The 15,331-nt window shown below is 34.6% G+C and overlaps 1 protein-coding gene across 1 annotated transcript; it reads right to left on the bottom strand.

Annotated features, from left to right (window-relative positions):
• Nucleotides 1-3,581: 3,581 nt before the first annotated feature.
• Nucleotides 3,582-11,540, bottom strand: LOC128239903 (uncharacterized). Its single transcript, XM_052956347.1, has 6 exons — nt 11,383-11,540; nt 10,483-10,617; nt 7,265-7,384; nt 6,519-6,617; nt 5,847-5,982; nt 3,582-4,215 (listed from the first exon to the last, which is right to left on the bottom strand). The coding sequence occupies exons 1-6, from the start codon at nt 11,440-11,442 to the stop codon at nt 4,109-4,111; spliced, it is 657 nt and encodes a 218-aa protein (XP_052812307.1). The 5' UTR covers nt 11,443-11,540; the 3' UTR covers nt 3,582-4,108.
• Between the last annotated feature and the right edge of the window lie 3,791 nt (nt 11,541-15,331).

Raw genomic sequence — 15,331 nt, 5'->3', positions numbered from 1 at the left:
TGGGGCTGCCCGGGGCTGCTCGGGGCTGCCAGAAAGAAAACTAAAATAGAAAAGTGGAGAAAAGTGATGTTTTTAGTTCACACTCAAAGAATGGTGTAAATGTTAAAAAGTATTCATTTTAGTATTTTGCGTCATTAAAGAGTATTTGGCTAACGAATTATTGTGAATGATTTTTTTTCTTTTTTTTTCGGCTTTGAAAACATGAATTTGTGAATTTTCCGTGTTGTTAAGTCATTAAACGTGTTATCATTCGAATGTTTTATATACTAGAAGCCATGTATCCAGCCCGAGTAAAAATACCATAAAACGCCCGGGGCTGCCCGGGGCTGCTAGGCTGCCAGTCTGCCGTGCTGCTGACTTCACGCTGCTGGGCTTCTGGGCTGTTGACTTCACGCTGCTAGGCTGTCAGTCTGCTGGGCTGCTGACTTCACGCTGCTAGGCTGCCAGTCTGCTGGGCTGCTGACTTCACGCTGCGGGGCTGCTGGGCTGCCAGTCTGCCAACTTCACGAACATCATTTTTCTTTGTAATAAAGATTAGATTTAGTTAGAAAGAATGAAATGCTTGTTATCTGTTGATGTGAAACAAATCAAGAATAAACGATCTTTGTTGTTAAAGCTATGATAAACGTCTGATAGTATACCTAATGATTTAAAAAAAACTGGCACATTTTCCGCTCGGAATTACTTTACTAACCAACTTTCATAATTACAGATGTATAAGGCGCAAAACAGCTGCAGACAAGCTCTTATTGACAAAATTTAAAAAAAAGACTAGCACATTTACTTTTCTAACCTAAGGCATGTATAAGGCGCAAAATTGTTGCTGGCAAACTCTTTTTGACAAAATTAAAAATATAACTGTTTAGTTCATACTTATTTAGGGAAGGGTTTGGTAGAGGTTTCAACCTCCCAACACGAAATTGTATAACTTGTTTTCACGTGCATATAGTCTGAATTAAATAGGGGAAGGTTTGGCAAAAACAGCAGTGTTTTTTGTTGGCAATATTTAGAACTTTAGAAAAAACAGGCACACTTTTTCCGCCAAAATTTACTTTACCAACCAATTTCAAAAGTAACAAATTGGAAGGCATGTATAAGGTGCAAAACAGTTGCAGTCAAACTGTTTTCGACAAAATTAGAAGAAAAAAAAAACTTGTTTAACAGGGGAGGGTTCGAGAGAACAGCGATGTTAGACCATGTTTCAACAAGTATCTGAGTAAAATGGGGGAGAGTTCGGCATAAGAAGTAGTGTTTCTTTTAAAGAATTATTTACAACTTTAACAACTTTAGGTTTTCCCTCCCGACAAGCAATGTTATACCTTGTTGTCACATGCATATAATCTAGGATGAGAAAAAAGTTACTAAGTCTTGTAGTTCCGTGATTTTTCTTGATTCAATTTACTGTTTCCTATTCCCGTTGCGAAAAAGTGTTCATTTTTCTCCAAAAAAAAACGTTTTTTTCCAAATTTCTTGAACACATTCAATGTGAATGACTCAAAAAGCAATTAATTTAACGAAAAATAAACAAGATCTTTACAAGGCCATCTCTAATACCGTATGTATGCAAAACAAAATTCAAGACATATGTATTATATGCTTTCCTGTGATTTATAAACATTTATCATTTAAATAAAAACAATATTTCAGTATTTCAAACATTTTGTGTTTTTTTCACTGTTTTGAAATTTAGTGAGCTCGCAATTCAAAATCGAACGTCAGCGCTCACAGGGCTGGGACTCAAATTGAATAACTTAATTTCCGAAATGATGTTACCTTTGTTTACAATTTTGCGTCCTTTTTTGAAATACTACAATTAAATGCCATTTTACAAACATATGTTGTCTGTTAATTTTCTTTCGGAACAAATACTCAATTGCAGATGCTGCTTATTTTCAATCGTAATGAATAATTGTTTAAAATGTAAGATGTAAATACAAATATTGATCGCTTTTTCCTTGCGTTTATGCTTTATGTACGCAGTAGGGTTGGTGAGCAAGCAAATGACTAAGGAGTAGAGAGGAAAGGTGAAAAGGTTTCTGACTCAGTAATACACAGCCAAAACTGACTGCAATATAAATATTCTTCTGTGACATTTTTAATAATTCCTTCTAGAACCTGGAACTTGTTAACGTCCTCCCGGTATATCAAATAATTACGATCATCGGTGCATAGGTGCCTAAAGAGTCTAGCAAGCCTTTACATAGTTCGTTTCTATTGAAACGGGCTGCGAGAAGAAGAAAGCACCTTTAATCCTCGTGCATGATCAAGGCCTTCATAACTTTAGTTAGTTTACGAGTAGGGCCCTCATAATGCATTATAAAGCTATAGACTTGTTGAAACAATAGATCAGGTTGAAAATGGGTCTACTTCAGGGTTGAGTTGGCCGTTAATAGCGAAACGAGTGAGCTACAAAAAGAAGCAAAATTTGTAGTTCTCGGTGAAGCGAACGCTAGGGGTGCCAGTTTTTTTCTAATGATGGAAACATTACGAAATCCGCGCAACTATGAACACACCGTATCAGTATTCATACTGTCAAATTTTGTCTGTGTGGTAGTTTGTACACATAAGTTGATACAAATATATCGGGTGTACGGTACGCAAGGGGGTGAACGGCCTCAAGTTATCCATTTCTATTATTTTCTATATAGTAGGTGGATACGATCATGTTAAACGATCCATAGTACGTATATTTTCCCAAAAGCAGTAGAAGTCACCTTCCAGTTTGACAATTTTACCTGTGCCAAACAGATACGACGAGTGTGGGACTCGAACCACTGACTGTCAGATTCTGAACTATATTACAGAGCTATATTGTCGACTTGTTCATATTATTGCAAACTACAATCGTTTAGCTATTCATTGTCATTTATTTACTCGGCTTAAATAGAATAATGATTTTACAACGACATTAAAACGGCACTCTACTGTCAGTCCACAACTTTTAAAATATGTTGTGAAGACAATATGTAATGTTTTGTTTGCTACAGTATGTTGTAAAGTAAATGGGAACGTTAAACGTTATGCATTATGTATGACTAGATCGACGTCGAAGTTCAATCATAAAGTAACCAGGATTTGCCTCTTTTGTACTACCTTGGTATTTCGCGCAACGGAACAAGTCTCTCCCCGTGCTCATAAAAAATAACTCAGTTTCCATACCCAAATGATCATATGCGAAATAGATGTCTTCCTGGTGTACAGCAGATGTTCATCGTGCAAATCAATGCGAGCTTTTGTGCTTTCAATCAAAGTTAGCGATTTGGGTATTTTGATGAGGGAACTCGATCAAACCTTACATTTAAGTTTTATTTTATATTCAAAGACTCAAATGGCTCAAGCTCCACACTACCAACAGCTTTACGCTTTTGCGCCTTTGAGGCTACTTTTGTCAGTTTTCGTACCTTAATGACGGCCATGTTTTGAAGGTCAGGGTCACCCTCATTTTCTTTGAACGATTAAGCAACTTGGAAATGCGTTTGTTATTCACCAAACCGTTCCACAAATGAATTTGTTCCGTACTTACATCTAAAACTAAACTTTTGGGGAAAACAAATACTCTGTTTAACAATCATTGACCGCCATTAGTTTAAACATATTTTATTCATCAGCGTATATACACATAACATAAAGACAAACAGAAAACACATGTACAATCTAGAACAGGATTAGAACGAAAGATAAATATATCTTAAACAATTATTCTCCAACACTGACATACTATTCTAAACTTGTACTAAGCACCCATACCTGAATGACGTAGTGCACAAAAAGTAGCTTAAGCATATAACATTTAATAATGTTAAAACAAATGACTTAAGTACCTATCGTGAACATTATATAACATAACATGGATCAATGGCAGTCACTGTATGAAGTTCTGCATTCAGATTTAAAGGTTTTTCTCACATTTATGCAAACACGACATACTGGAAGCAGCACCGGCTGAAGTTTATCCGAAAAAACCATCAAATTTCTGCTGACATGTGGCGTCAAAAAACACGTGATATAGACTACGTGCATATATATTACGGAACGTTATCAAATTCGAAACTCTGTTGTTGTTGTTTTTTTAATTCACAAAAGAACTCTTCTTTCACTATTATTACTGCTAGTTGCTACTAACTGTAACCCGAAGGCAGTATCCGCAACAACAAAAGGTGGCGGAAACGGACCACGAACTCTCTCTCTTAACTAGCCGACCGTCGTTCGTGGAATCTGAAGTTAAGACAAAGTAAATAATTGTTATCGATCGGAATAATATTCAACCATCGGTTAAACATTATGAACAAAGATCGTTTTGAAAGAGGACTCACGTATAAAACTACCTTTGGCATGTTTAAACAGCAACACCAACAACAAAACAACAACAACAACAACAACATCGTATCAATACACTTAAACAAGCATATATAAACGGAGCCCTAAAACGGGCCCTAGGTCACACATATTGATCAATGATTCGTTTGAAAAAGATGAATGAAAGCGCACGATGTTCTCGCGTAATTCAGAGTTTATGAATGGAAAGACTTGCATGAGGCCAAATGGGTTGAAATATATTTGGAGTAGCGCCAATCCATATAACAGCTTTATTGAGGATTTTTATAACGTACGGATAATTCATTTGAGTCGAAAATTAATCACTTCTGTTCATTGATGACTGCCAAAGTATTTAAATATGAGACAAACAAAGATGCTGAGCTTTGCGAGTAATTTTATTGTTGAGTTTGGGCACTGACAACATTTCGGCACGTGTGTATAGTATTTTATCTTAATGAATGTTATTCTTAAATCTTCTTTTTTTCACAGAAGAGCAGATAAAGTCAGGACATTAATCATCGTCCAGTTTCTATTTGGAGTTCTGTATTGAATGCACGTTTAGAATATTTAATTTTTGTTTTGTGCAAACATTCTTACAAGTTCCTACCAGAATAATCAGACAGGGTATTCATTTTAAATCCTAGCTACTGGACTTGCCCATGTGGTATTCTATGTAGAATCATTATAATTAAGATCGATACGATTATAACAAGGTCGTTATCATTTCTTGGTTTACAAAAATAACACTGATCCTTTTTGGATCGTCTGATGGCATCATGATCATCATAACCACACTGTATATGTTTTTGACAATCTGTAGACTCCTAAAACTATTAAACCAAAAATAAAAAATAAATTGCATCTTTATCAAGACTTGTTTATGAGGCCCGGTAAGATTTGGGATATGAGAATAACGACATTGGCTATTCCGAGACACCTTTTTTTTTAAAATAACATGTTTGAAAACAACAAACCATTCCTTATTTATAAAATAATTGTCGTATTGCACAAAAAGTACGTCATTTAGTCAATGTATTTTAAAAAGGAATAAATGACAGATTTCTATATTAAAGGTATAATATTATACGGCTTTATACCTGATCAAACTTAATTCTATATGCTGTTAACTCTGCGATTGCTTCAGTATATATTAGATGCCGTATGAACTGACACATCATGAAATGGTTACAGGGAGCCTTGATCTTATTCAACAATTGCCTAGCAGGCCCAAATTTCTAGAACAATCTTAAACATATTAAAGCAGGATCATGCTAAGCTCACTAGATTGTTTTTGGAATTGTGTACTAATTATCTATTTTTACTAAGTTTTGATACTTTTGAAGAAACTCATTTCAAAGGTAATCAAGATAAACTATGTTTTGGTGTATTATTAAATCAAGTTTTATCAAGTACTTTGATTTTTTTCGCATTGTTGTGAATAATGAAACTAGTGTACCGGTAACACAATGATTACAGCATTTGATTTTTTTTAAATGTGTGCGCCCTGTTTAACTGTTAACGGGACCTACTTGTTTGTTGTCGGAGCATGTAAAGATCTCTTTCGGCGCACATGGTGGCCGCCTGCGGTCCCAGGACCGCCCTATTAACGATTATGTCCGTCACTGAGTAGCGCTGCTTGGAGGTGTGTGTTACCTCAACAGATAACTGTTAATATAGAGATCAAATATATTATTAATACTTATATTGATATAAAATCTGCAACGATGTACTAGTACAATATGCTCCTATGAAGGCTTGTAAAGCACTGCAACTCCATTAAAAAATAAGGGTTATCTCAGAATTCTGCCCTGAATACCACTGAGATTAGGCTGTACTGAGCTGCATTCCGAGTAGACAGCAATATGTTTTGGAGCGTCAAATAAACGTCGTCCTTTATTATTATAAACACCATTTTGAAGTAAGTATAGGCTAGCGTTTTATATAGCCGTGTGTCTGTCGGTAACCTCCTGGTTTTCCGTTAAGGTTTCCGATATATAAATATTGGAATTTTGGATACCTTGTGACCATTATTTGCAGAAAAGGTTATACCTAATTCAATATAACAAACATGCATTTTTTGGTCATGAAAGATTGCAAAATATTTAATTTCAAGTTTGATTTTATATGAACGAAAGTACATGATGTCAGTATATTATTGGAAGAATAACGAAGTTGGTGGGCTCCGTTATGTCAGCACTAACCTGTTGTTGGCCGTTGCTTCTGTAGTTATCTCTGTCACTCATGTTAAATGTGGTCAGGTAGCAACCTGGGAGATGATCCATCTTGTATACTGCGAATCCCTTAGGTGAAAGATAAATGATTATAATCCTTGAGGTTTGGTAACTGAGTCTTATGGAAGCATCTATGTAAACCAATTTGGCGGCATTCTCTATCTTGGCCAGTTTATTGCTACATGTTCACGGATAAAGCGATGAAGTATTTTGTGGATGTCCTGGTTCCATTAGCCCTAAATAACCTTTAATACTTAAGCATAACCCCTTAAACCCTATTTAAATACTCAAGAATTGCTCTTAAAGTTATGTTATTCCCAGAACACGTCCATTGTGCGTCAAGGCACACATCCAAGAGAGAGCATGTGCATCTCTCGAAATGTAATCTTAAATCCGGTTCGGGTCACATACTACTAGTGACAAAAGCACCGATACTAAACGAGCAGAGAGGAATAAAAGACTAATATGTACCCTTACAGTAAGAAGGATTGTAAATGTATACTGCGGCATGAATTAATTTCAGTTAAAGGAAAAGGCACATAAAATGCAATTTTTATGTAGTAGAATATATCTGATTGTTTTGAAAAACATATGTTGTTACATGAAATTAAAATCCTAAATATATTCACAAAAATTCCAAAATAAAAATTAAAAACAAATGCAAAACATCAGTTATAAAATTAACCGCGAAAATATGTTTCACATAAGTAACCTACTGTCTCATAGTCCTTGACAACGGTGCCGTTAGTTGCGGCGTACATTTCCTCACGTTCAGTGATGACCAACGTCTCCTTGGCAACGTGGACACCGTCCTGGTAGAAATCCGCCGTGTACGTCTACAATGAGATGAAATACCAATGAATTACCAACGTGCAACGTATAATACATCATTGGATACAACCCATACAATATTATGCTCTGCTCTATTGAGTACCAGTAACTCTTTTTGGGGACATTTTGCTAGGAAAATCTCGTATCATGAATTGTTAATGAGGTAGTTTCATTGGTGCCGAATGGGGACTTGTTCGGAATCTTTAATAATGAAATAACGGTATGCGCTCATTTTTATATTTAGTAACAAAACCCCTGTATTACGTCATTGTCAATCTTTAATTTGAAGAGTATTTAATTGTAACAACGATTTCATTGGAAGAAGAGTTTTATATCAGTCAATTTTCCAACGGTACTAATATAGTGTCAGCAGGTTGCCAACGATACCTATAATACAATACGTAGGACTACAATTAAATGAGTTTCGTTTACACCTTTTTTTAACTTACTTTGCTAATTGATTGTGAAAAGGATATAAATAACTCTCGAGACCTGGGTAGAAACCGATATAATATTTGTGTCCTTCTGAAGAGAACCTGAATTTACCCTAATAATACAATGATGTATTTTCTGCTTTAAAGTGTGTTATCAGCAATAAAACAAGAGCTGTCACAGTATGTGACGAATTCCCCCGAATGTGACATTGACCTATGACCAAGGTCAGTACATGAAAAGTTGATCTTGCCTTTACGTGTCAAATACATATGGCAAGTTATTTTGAATTGCCTCTAAACATAAAAATACCACCCATACTTGACAACCGACACTGTTATGTCCTTATAAGCAGCATAACATTGTGAATAAACACTAAGTGTGACCTTGAACTTAGAGGTAGGGACATCGGGTTTGCACGTGACAAATCGTCTTGGTATGTCGGACACATGTGGCAAGTCATTTTAAAATCTGTCCATACAAGAGAAAGTTACAGCCTAGACACGACAACCTATACTCTATGTCCTTATATATGCAGCATTTCATTGTGAATAAACACCTAAGTGTGACCTTGACCTTAGAGGTAAGGACACGGGTCTTGCATGCGACACGTCGTTTTGGTATGTGGAACACATGTGGCAAGTTATTTTAAAATCTGTCCATACAAGGGAAAGTTACAGCTCGGACACGAGTTATTGCGCCGGACACACGGACGGACAGACGGACGGACGGTGCGATTTTAATATGCCCACCTTCGGGGGCATAAAGATCAAGCATACTGGGCCGGTATTCATAAAACATCTCAAATCATTTCTTGTCTTGTGCCCCTAAACTGGGTGTAATTTTCGACTACTAGGCTTGTCCCTGTAGTTTTCATTGTAGTATCAACTTGAGTCAATTTCCTAAAATTTTCAACATCAAATGTATAGAGTACAAGTGTTTTTAACATGAAAGTATGACATTTAATTACATAAAATTAAGGAAAATAATGAATTTTAGATATCATTCAGTTATTATATCATAGGAATAGTGATATACTGAGGAAAATGACTTAAGGTAGAAAATGACCTAAGACCACACCACATTGATGTCTTGGTCATCGGATTTTTTCAGAAAAAAATGAAGCGAGCGAGCACAATATATATATATATATATATATATATATATATATATATATATATATATATATATCAATTTGGAGATTTTCAGAGCGAGCGATGAAGCTGGCAATATGTTATCAATAATGTCTAGCTCTTTTGAACAGATTGAAATCTTTACCATATACACAACAAGATTTAATTGTGTATTTATCAATTTCATCAAATAAAATGCAGGTTTACTTTTCAAAAACTATGGGAAACATTTAAAATTTCATATTTCCATATATAAAATTCCAGACGCAAATAATTTCACTCTAGATTAACTTATCTGCAGAGTTGAGTATTTATTTCTAGTTAGATTCAGAGCGCCTACAGACCTGTAACAACTGGACACAGATGCAGATCGTAACATATTGAAAAAAATAAAAATTAAAAAGTTTTATTCTTAACAAAAAAAAAGAACGTTTTCACAATGAAAAACACTGGATGTATGTCTAACCACCTGTTAAAAAAAACCAAAACAGCACAGTTTTTCTATCAAAAACTAAATGAATAACAAACGATATGGCATTTAAAGAATACCTTTTTTCAGAAATTAACAGCATTTATGCTACTTTGCCATCAATTTTAACTCTTACAATATGAATAGAATCAACAACATGTCATTGATACTAATGAAAATTTACTAAACCCTGTATATACCGGTATGTATCAGTAAGAGACACATGATAAGTTTGAGATCAAACAAGGAGTTTTTTTGGACCAGTAAAGTGTTCAGCTTTTGGTTTTTCAGGCATTAAATACAGTATTCGAGATCCAATCAATTTATTAAAATATGTTTTTCTCACTTATATTGTATTTGTCATCTCTTTTTTTTAAAGGTCAATATATCTACAGCTTAGATCGGACATTATGCTCATGCTATCCAGGAATTCCAGTGCAACTTGAAGTGTTAGATTTTTTTTCGTAAAGTTTTATGCATGTTACATATTCAGCGCTGCACGTAGGAAGGTGAAGTTGGCTAACAAATTTGATAAAAGCGTCCTCAAATGTTTAGTTTTCTTTTGCCTGTATGGCAACTCGTTTATTTGCTATAACAACTTGCAATTAAGTCAATAGTACGCTTGATTCTTTTCTGAATGATCGGTTAATAGATTAGTCTACATTATTAGATACAACGGTTTCTAATTTGTTATGAAAATCGGTGCGCTTCGATAATAATATTTCGACTTTTTATCTAGGTGCGCGCGCCAGCGAATTATTATTATTTTTTTTAAATTCCCAAAATTTGTTGCGCTTAGTCCGATGACCAAGACATCAATTTCGTGTGGCGTAAATGTTTGATGAACGCCGGCCCATTTCTCCAAATGGAGATGACAACACTACTGCATGTTGCAAATGCGATAAACTAGATCCTTATGATCAAGCTAACCAATGTGAATAATCATGTATGCGATTATAAAAAGAAATCTTGCAATCTTATTTCAATCATCATGCTTCTAACACTCAGAACAGCTTCTTATAGTTTAACTATATATTTTTTATTTCCTAAAGTCAACCATGACTCAAACCTGTTGTTTTCCAGTAGAGCCCCGGGGATGAAGGGAGTACCCCATATACACCGAGCCCAAGATGGCGGCCGTCATCAAAGCCAGGAACACGCATGCGCCGACCACCAGTAGTGCTCGACTTCCAGTCTTGGTCTCCTGAGAAGAACAGAAACCGACAGTAAAACAAAAGATAGTATTGGATTATAATCATATCGTAAATATACGCTCCGCAATGTTTTATTATATTCATTTTGCTAGGGCACTTTAATTTTGGTATTCTGAGTCTTATGTTTTTCTTATGAGGTAAAAAGCATGAGTTAAAACCCCCAGTAACCCCTAAATCAAAAGCGTTTATTGATAGATAAGGAATAGCAACTGCACCAACAGCCCGAGGTGAAGTAACTTTTTTTATACCAAGTGGCCAAGGACAACGTTCAATAACTAGCGTTCGTATAAGTGAGTAGCTTGCAATTTGTTCGCACGCTATTATAGCACGATTAAGATCCGCATACTCAGTGTTACTGTTCCGATATTGGAGTTAATGTATAAACGAAAACAAAAACAAAACACTCTCCAGCAGAAAATTAGGTTTTCAATATTATCCAACCATGAGGATTGGATCTAAAGAGATATCCATTGTTCCATTAAGACCCCTATAAAATGAACAAAAAATACACTTTACACTTTGTTTTGCAAAATACATTAATTTACTATTACAGTTATGATTCCTTTAGAACATATTTCATATCTCAATTGCTACTTTTAGTTAAAGCATTGATGCTTAACATGTGTCTGACCCATTTGATTTGTGCATAATTTATACTATTGCAATAAAATACGTTTAAATCAAAACATTGACATCATACAAATCGTATTGCAAGATATTTCCTCCATAAAATGAAAGGTTTAACAAACACTGACCTTGACCCCGTTGCAGACTTGACCTTCACTGTCCTTGAGTGTTCCAATCTGTGGCTTCATTCTGAAGTCCTAGTGAGCTTTTTAAAATATATTTTTTCGCTAATATCTTAGTTATCTATGTTCACTTCGATGTCTGTAGTCCTATTAGGTTTCTTGGTTTCGTGCTCAGGTCTTTTTAGATCTTGACGGTTATTTAGAGAAGGTCGCCTTATATACAATTTATTAATCGGATTTTCAAAACTGGTTGGTTAGTTTAGAAACCAATAGACTTGAATCAATATTACAGGATGGTATATTTGATATGTAAACATGTGATGTTCATAAGTTTACGTACATGAAGAAATGCGTACGATTTTGTGGTGGGTTGCTACCGATCACTGTATGATGAATGAATCTGCACTTTTGTTTATCTCGATTCAATTTACGCATGGGTAATTTATTTTACGTTAGAGACAGATCCGCATTATTTCTTTAATCTACATATAGTTTATTCCATCGAAGCGTGAAAGGTGAAGGCAGCGAATGTTTCACTCCTCAACATTTTAATGATTTTTGCAAAACAAACTGGATGTGTTTTTTTTAATTTAATATCTAATTGGAGAATTAACATCAGGCTTCATGTCAGAAAATTAGAAAAAGGAAAATAAAACAGCAAACAAGAGGAAAAAGGTTGAAAAGAGGAAAGCAAACAATTCGTTATCGGGTTGACCTATTGGAAATAGTAACCACGCTGTGTCGAGTAACTCGTGCGTCAACATCGACCTGGACTTTATCAGCTATAAGTGTTTGCCCTACATTTTCAGCCAATCAGGGGCGCTAGATTTTTAAAATGTTTAGTTTCTTATTTGTGTTAACTCGTAACTTATTGCTGATGACGACTCTACATGATTAAGTAAATGGCTACAACTGCGCATGCGCATATAACTACACCTACTGTTTACATATGCAAAGGCGCAATTTCAGTATCAACGCTGATTTAAATGACGTCACAAAATCTTGTAGTGATTGACAAGTCTTTTTGATTGGCGCACGGCTTGATTTTAAAGCTGATGCAATTTGGGAGGTGCTAACACTAAGTCGGTTAGAATTTATAAAGAAATTTCTTAGTCAATAAGAAACCACGGTCGCTCCGCTCCCTTTGGTTAATTATTATCCAGTTTTAAACTATGGACAGCCACTACAATTTGGATATAACATAAAGTCTCCGGGATTCTTCACAGCGTCCACACCACAAATCAGTGCCCAAGCCCAATGGGCCGCTGAAATCATGTCGGACATTATATCTATAAAATCAGTAATTCCTAAAATATATCAAATAGAAAAAGCTCTGAGCTCAATGAAACTAAACTTTTCAGATTTTGACACCAGAATGAGCGCAGTTGAGACCAAGGTGAACAATAAAGAGAAATCGTGCAGTTTTATCAGCATAAAAATGACGCGCAAAAAACTGAATTTACCACAATTCAGCAGCAATTAAAACATCTAAAGAAAATGTACAAACATGCGGAGTCTAACATGAGCTCTTACAAGCAAGAAGCTGAAAAATTTAAAGACGACCTCTTAGATATGAAAGCGCGCTCAATGAGAGATTATCTTCTCTTTTAAGGCATTCCTTAACTGTACATCAACAAAACGCTAAATAAAAAAGTTTGTAAACGGCGAATAATGTGACCCTGCTAAAACGGTGCCTAGCACAGTCAGGAGAGATCGGACGTAAGACTATTATCTTGGAGCGTTAATGGCATTTCTAGAAACATATTTGACACTGATTTTTTAGATATTGTTAATCAATTAGAGATAGTTTTTCTATCACAAACATGGGTTTCAAAACATACTTTTACTGGTTATTTAAGTGAGCATATAACTAGAAAAAAAGCAACTTAAAAAAAGGCCGTTATAGTGGTGGTGTTTCTATATATTTTTACAAATCATTAAGCAAGCATTATGAAATTGTTGATAAAAATTAACATGGTATATTTTGGGTATTGTTATCTAAAGATCTATTTAGTTTCAACGAAGATGTGTATATTTGTACTACGTACACCCCCCCACCCCCCAATAAATTTTAAAGTATTTAGAAACGAACAATTTGACTTTTTTGAAGAAATAGAAATATGCTTTGAGAAATATTCCCCAAATGGGAAATGTTTTGTTATTGGGGATCTTAATAGTGGAACATCTAATACTGCAGATTTTCTATCATTTGACAGATTACGACAATCAGCTGTCAGATTTTGTTAACATTTCCCCACGTGCTTCTAAAGATCACGTACCCGATACATATGATAAACGCCTAATCGAACTACGTCAATCCACATCGTATATTATTGGTAATTGTCGACTGCACAACTATCACAGCTTAGGCGAATATACATTTCATTCAATAAATATCCGAGGTTGTTTTCGAAGGAAAATGGCCGAGTTGCTCCGATTGATGAATAAGGTTGATAAAGGCCGCAAGCCTCTTGACCGCTTCTTATTTCCCTATAATCGGTACAAAAGTGAAAGCTTCGTTTCTAACACATGTAATAGTTTTTGTACCACCGAAAGAAAATTCTCCAAATTGGTAAAATAAAAATTTGTGCTGACAACTTCATATGCAATGACAAAATTTTCTGCGAGGCCGACGGGAAACTTATGTAGTATGATAGTAGCTTAGGTTTGACAAGGTATATTTGTTTGAGTTTCTATTTATTTTAATTTTATCTCATAATTTCATAATTGTATTGTTTAATTTTATGACACTACATTGATTTCAACATATACATGTATGTCTCATTTTTTTTATTATTGTTTTTGTACTTATAATTATCCATATAATTTGTCAATAAAAAATGATATGTTATTGAATGACAAAGTGCTAATTACATGTGTTTCTTAAACAATACAATTTATGTTATTGGATGAACATGTGCTAAAAACATGTGTTTCTTAAACAATAAAATTTATTCATTGGATGACAATGTGCATATTAAATGTGCTAATTAAATGTGTTATTCATATAATAAAATTTAAATGATATTCCTACTTTTGTCTATCTTATATCAACATGTATAGATATGTTTAAATGCAATCTAAGGCTCTTAAAATGCTTAAACCACAGGAGCTTCAAAGGGGGCTTTGACCCCTCTGAATCCCCACAAGGACGCTACCCTTGAACCGTAAGCGGGCCTACCGCGGCCCCCTTAACCCCCGGCGGAAAAGTGGCGACAACTTTTCAGAACCCAGAGGGAACCCTGATTTATATCATACTGACCAAATTGGGTTTAGTTAATATCAAGTCAGTACTTAACACTGAAACATAATTTTTAAGCTTTCATTTATATTGAACTTAATTCCGAATCAGATTATCGAAATTGAACTCAAAATAGCCAATTTTGATTTTTTTTAACGGATAAGTATCCAGTTTGTACTATAAAAACTTGAAATAACACTTTGACAACTTGTATAATTGTAAATCAAGTATTGGTGCTGGAAAGTAGAACAAATGCTACTCTCCTTTGTACATATTTGAGTCTTAACTTGTTTTATTACTATATACTCATCATTAATGCAATATTTAGATATCTATTATCCTCTATTTAGATTTTTTTTTAGTTTGATGCACGCTTAAACTACCACGGACAAGACATGGTAAACATAATATATAAATAAGAAAACATAAATGACTTATAATTCTTAATATATATATTTATTAAACCAAAGCACACTTATATAAAAACTGTACTCAAAATAGCCAATTTTGATTTTTTTTAACGGATGAATATCCAATTTGTAATGTTAATATTAGGTCACATAATATGTAACTATTTTTCTCTGATGTGAAATGAAACAAAATTAATGAAATAAACAGTCATCCTAACTAATGGTGGTACACCACACCCTAAATATAATTTTTTTTGTTCTAGTTCAGATAAATTATATGGTATCAATAGTTCTATTATCTATG

The sequence above is a fragment of the Mya arenaria genome, chromosome 7 (assembly GCF_026914265.1).
Source record: "Mya arenaria isolate MELC-2E11 chromosome 7, ASM2691426v1".
NCBI classification, from domain to species: Eukaryota; Metazoa; Mollusca; class Bivalvia; order Myida; family Myidae; genus Mya; species Mya arenaria.
Note: the sequence above shows the minus strand (reverse complement) of the source record. Positions and strands in the feature narration are given on the sequence as shown.

Coding starts and splice junctions, on each gene's coding strand:
- LOC128239903 (XM_052956347.1), bottom strand. CDS start 11,442: ATGAAGCCACAGATTGGAACACTCAAGGACAGTGAAGGTCAAGTCTGC. Junction 10,618..11,382: donor AAGTCTGCAACGGGGTCAAG/GTCAGTGTTTGT, acceptor TGTTCTTCTCAG/GAGACCAAGACTGGAAGTCG. Junction 4,216..5,846: donor CATGCTCCGACAACAAACAA/GTAGGTCCCGTT, acceptor TCTTAACTTCAG/ATTCCACGAACGACGGTCGG.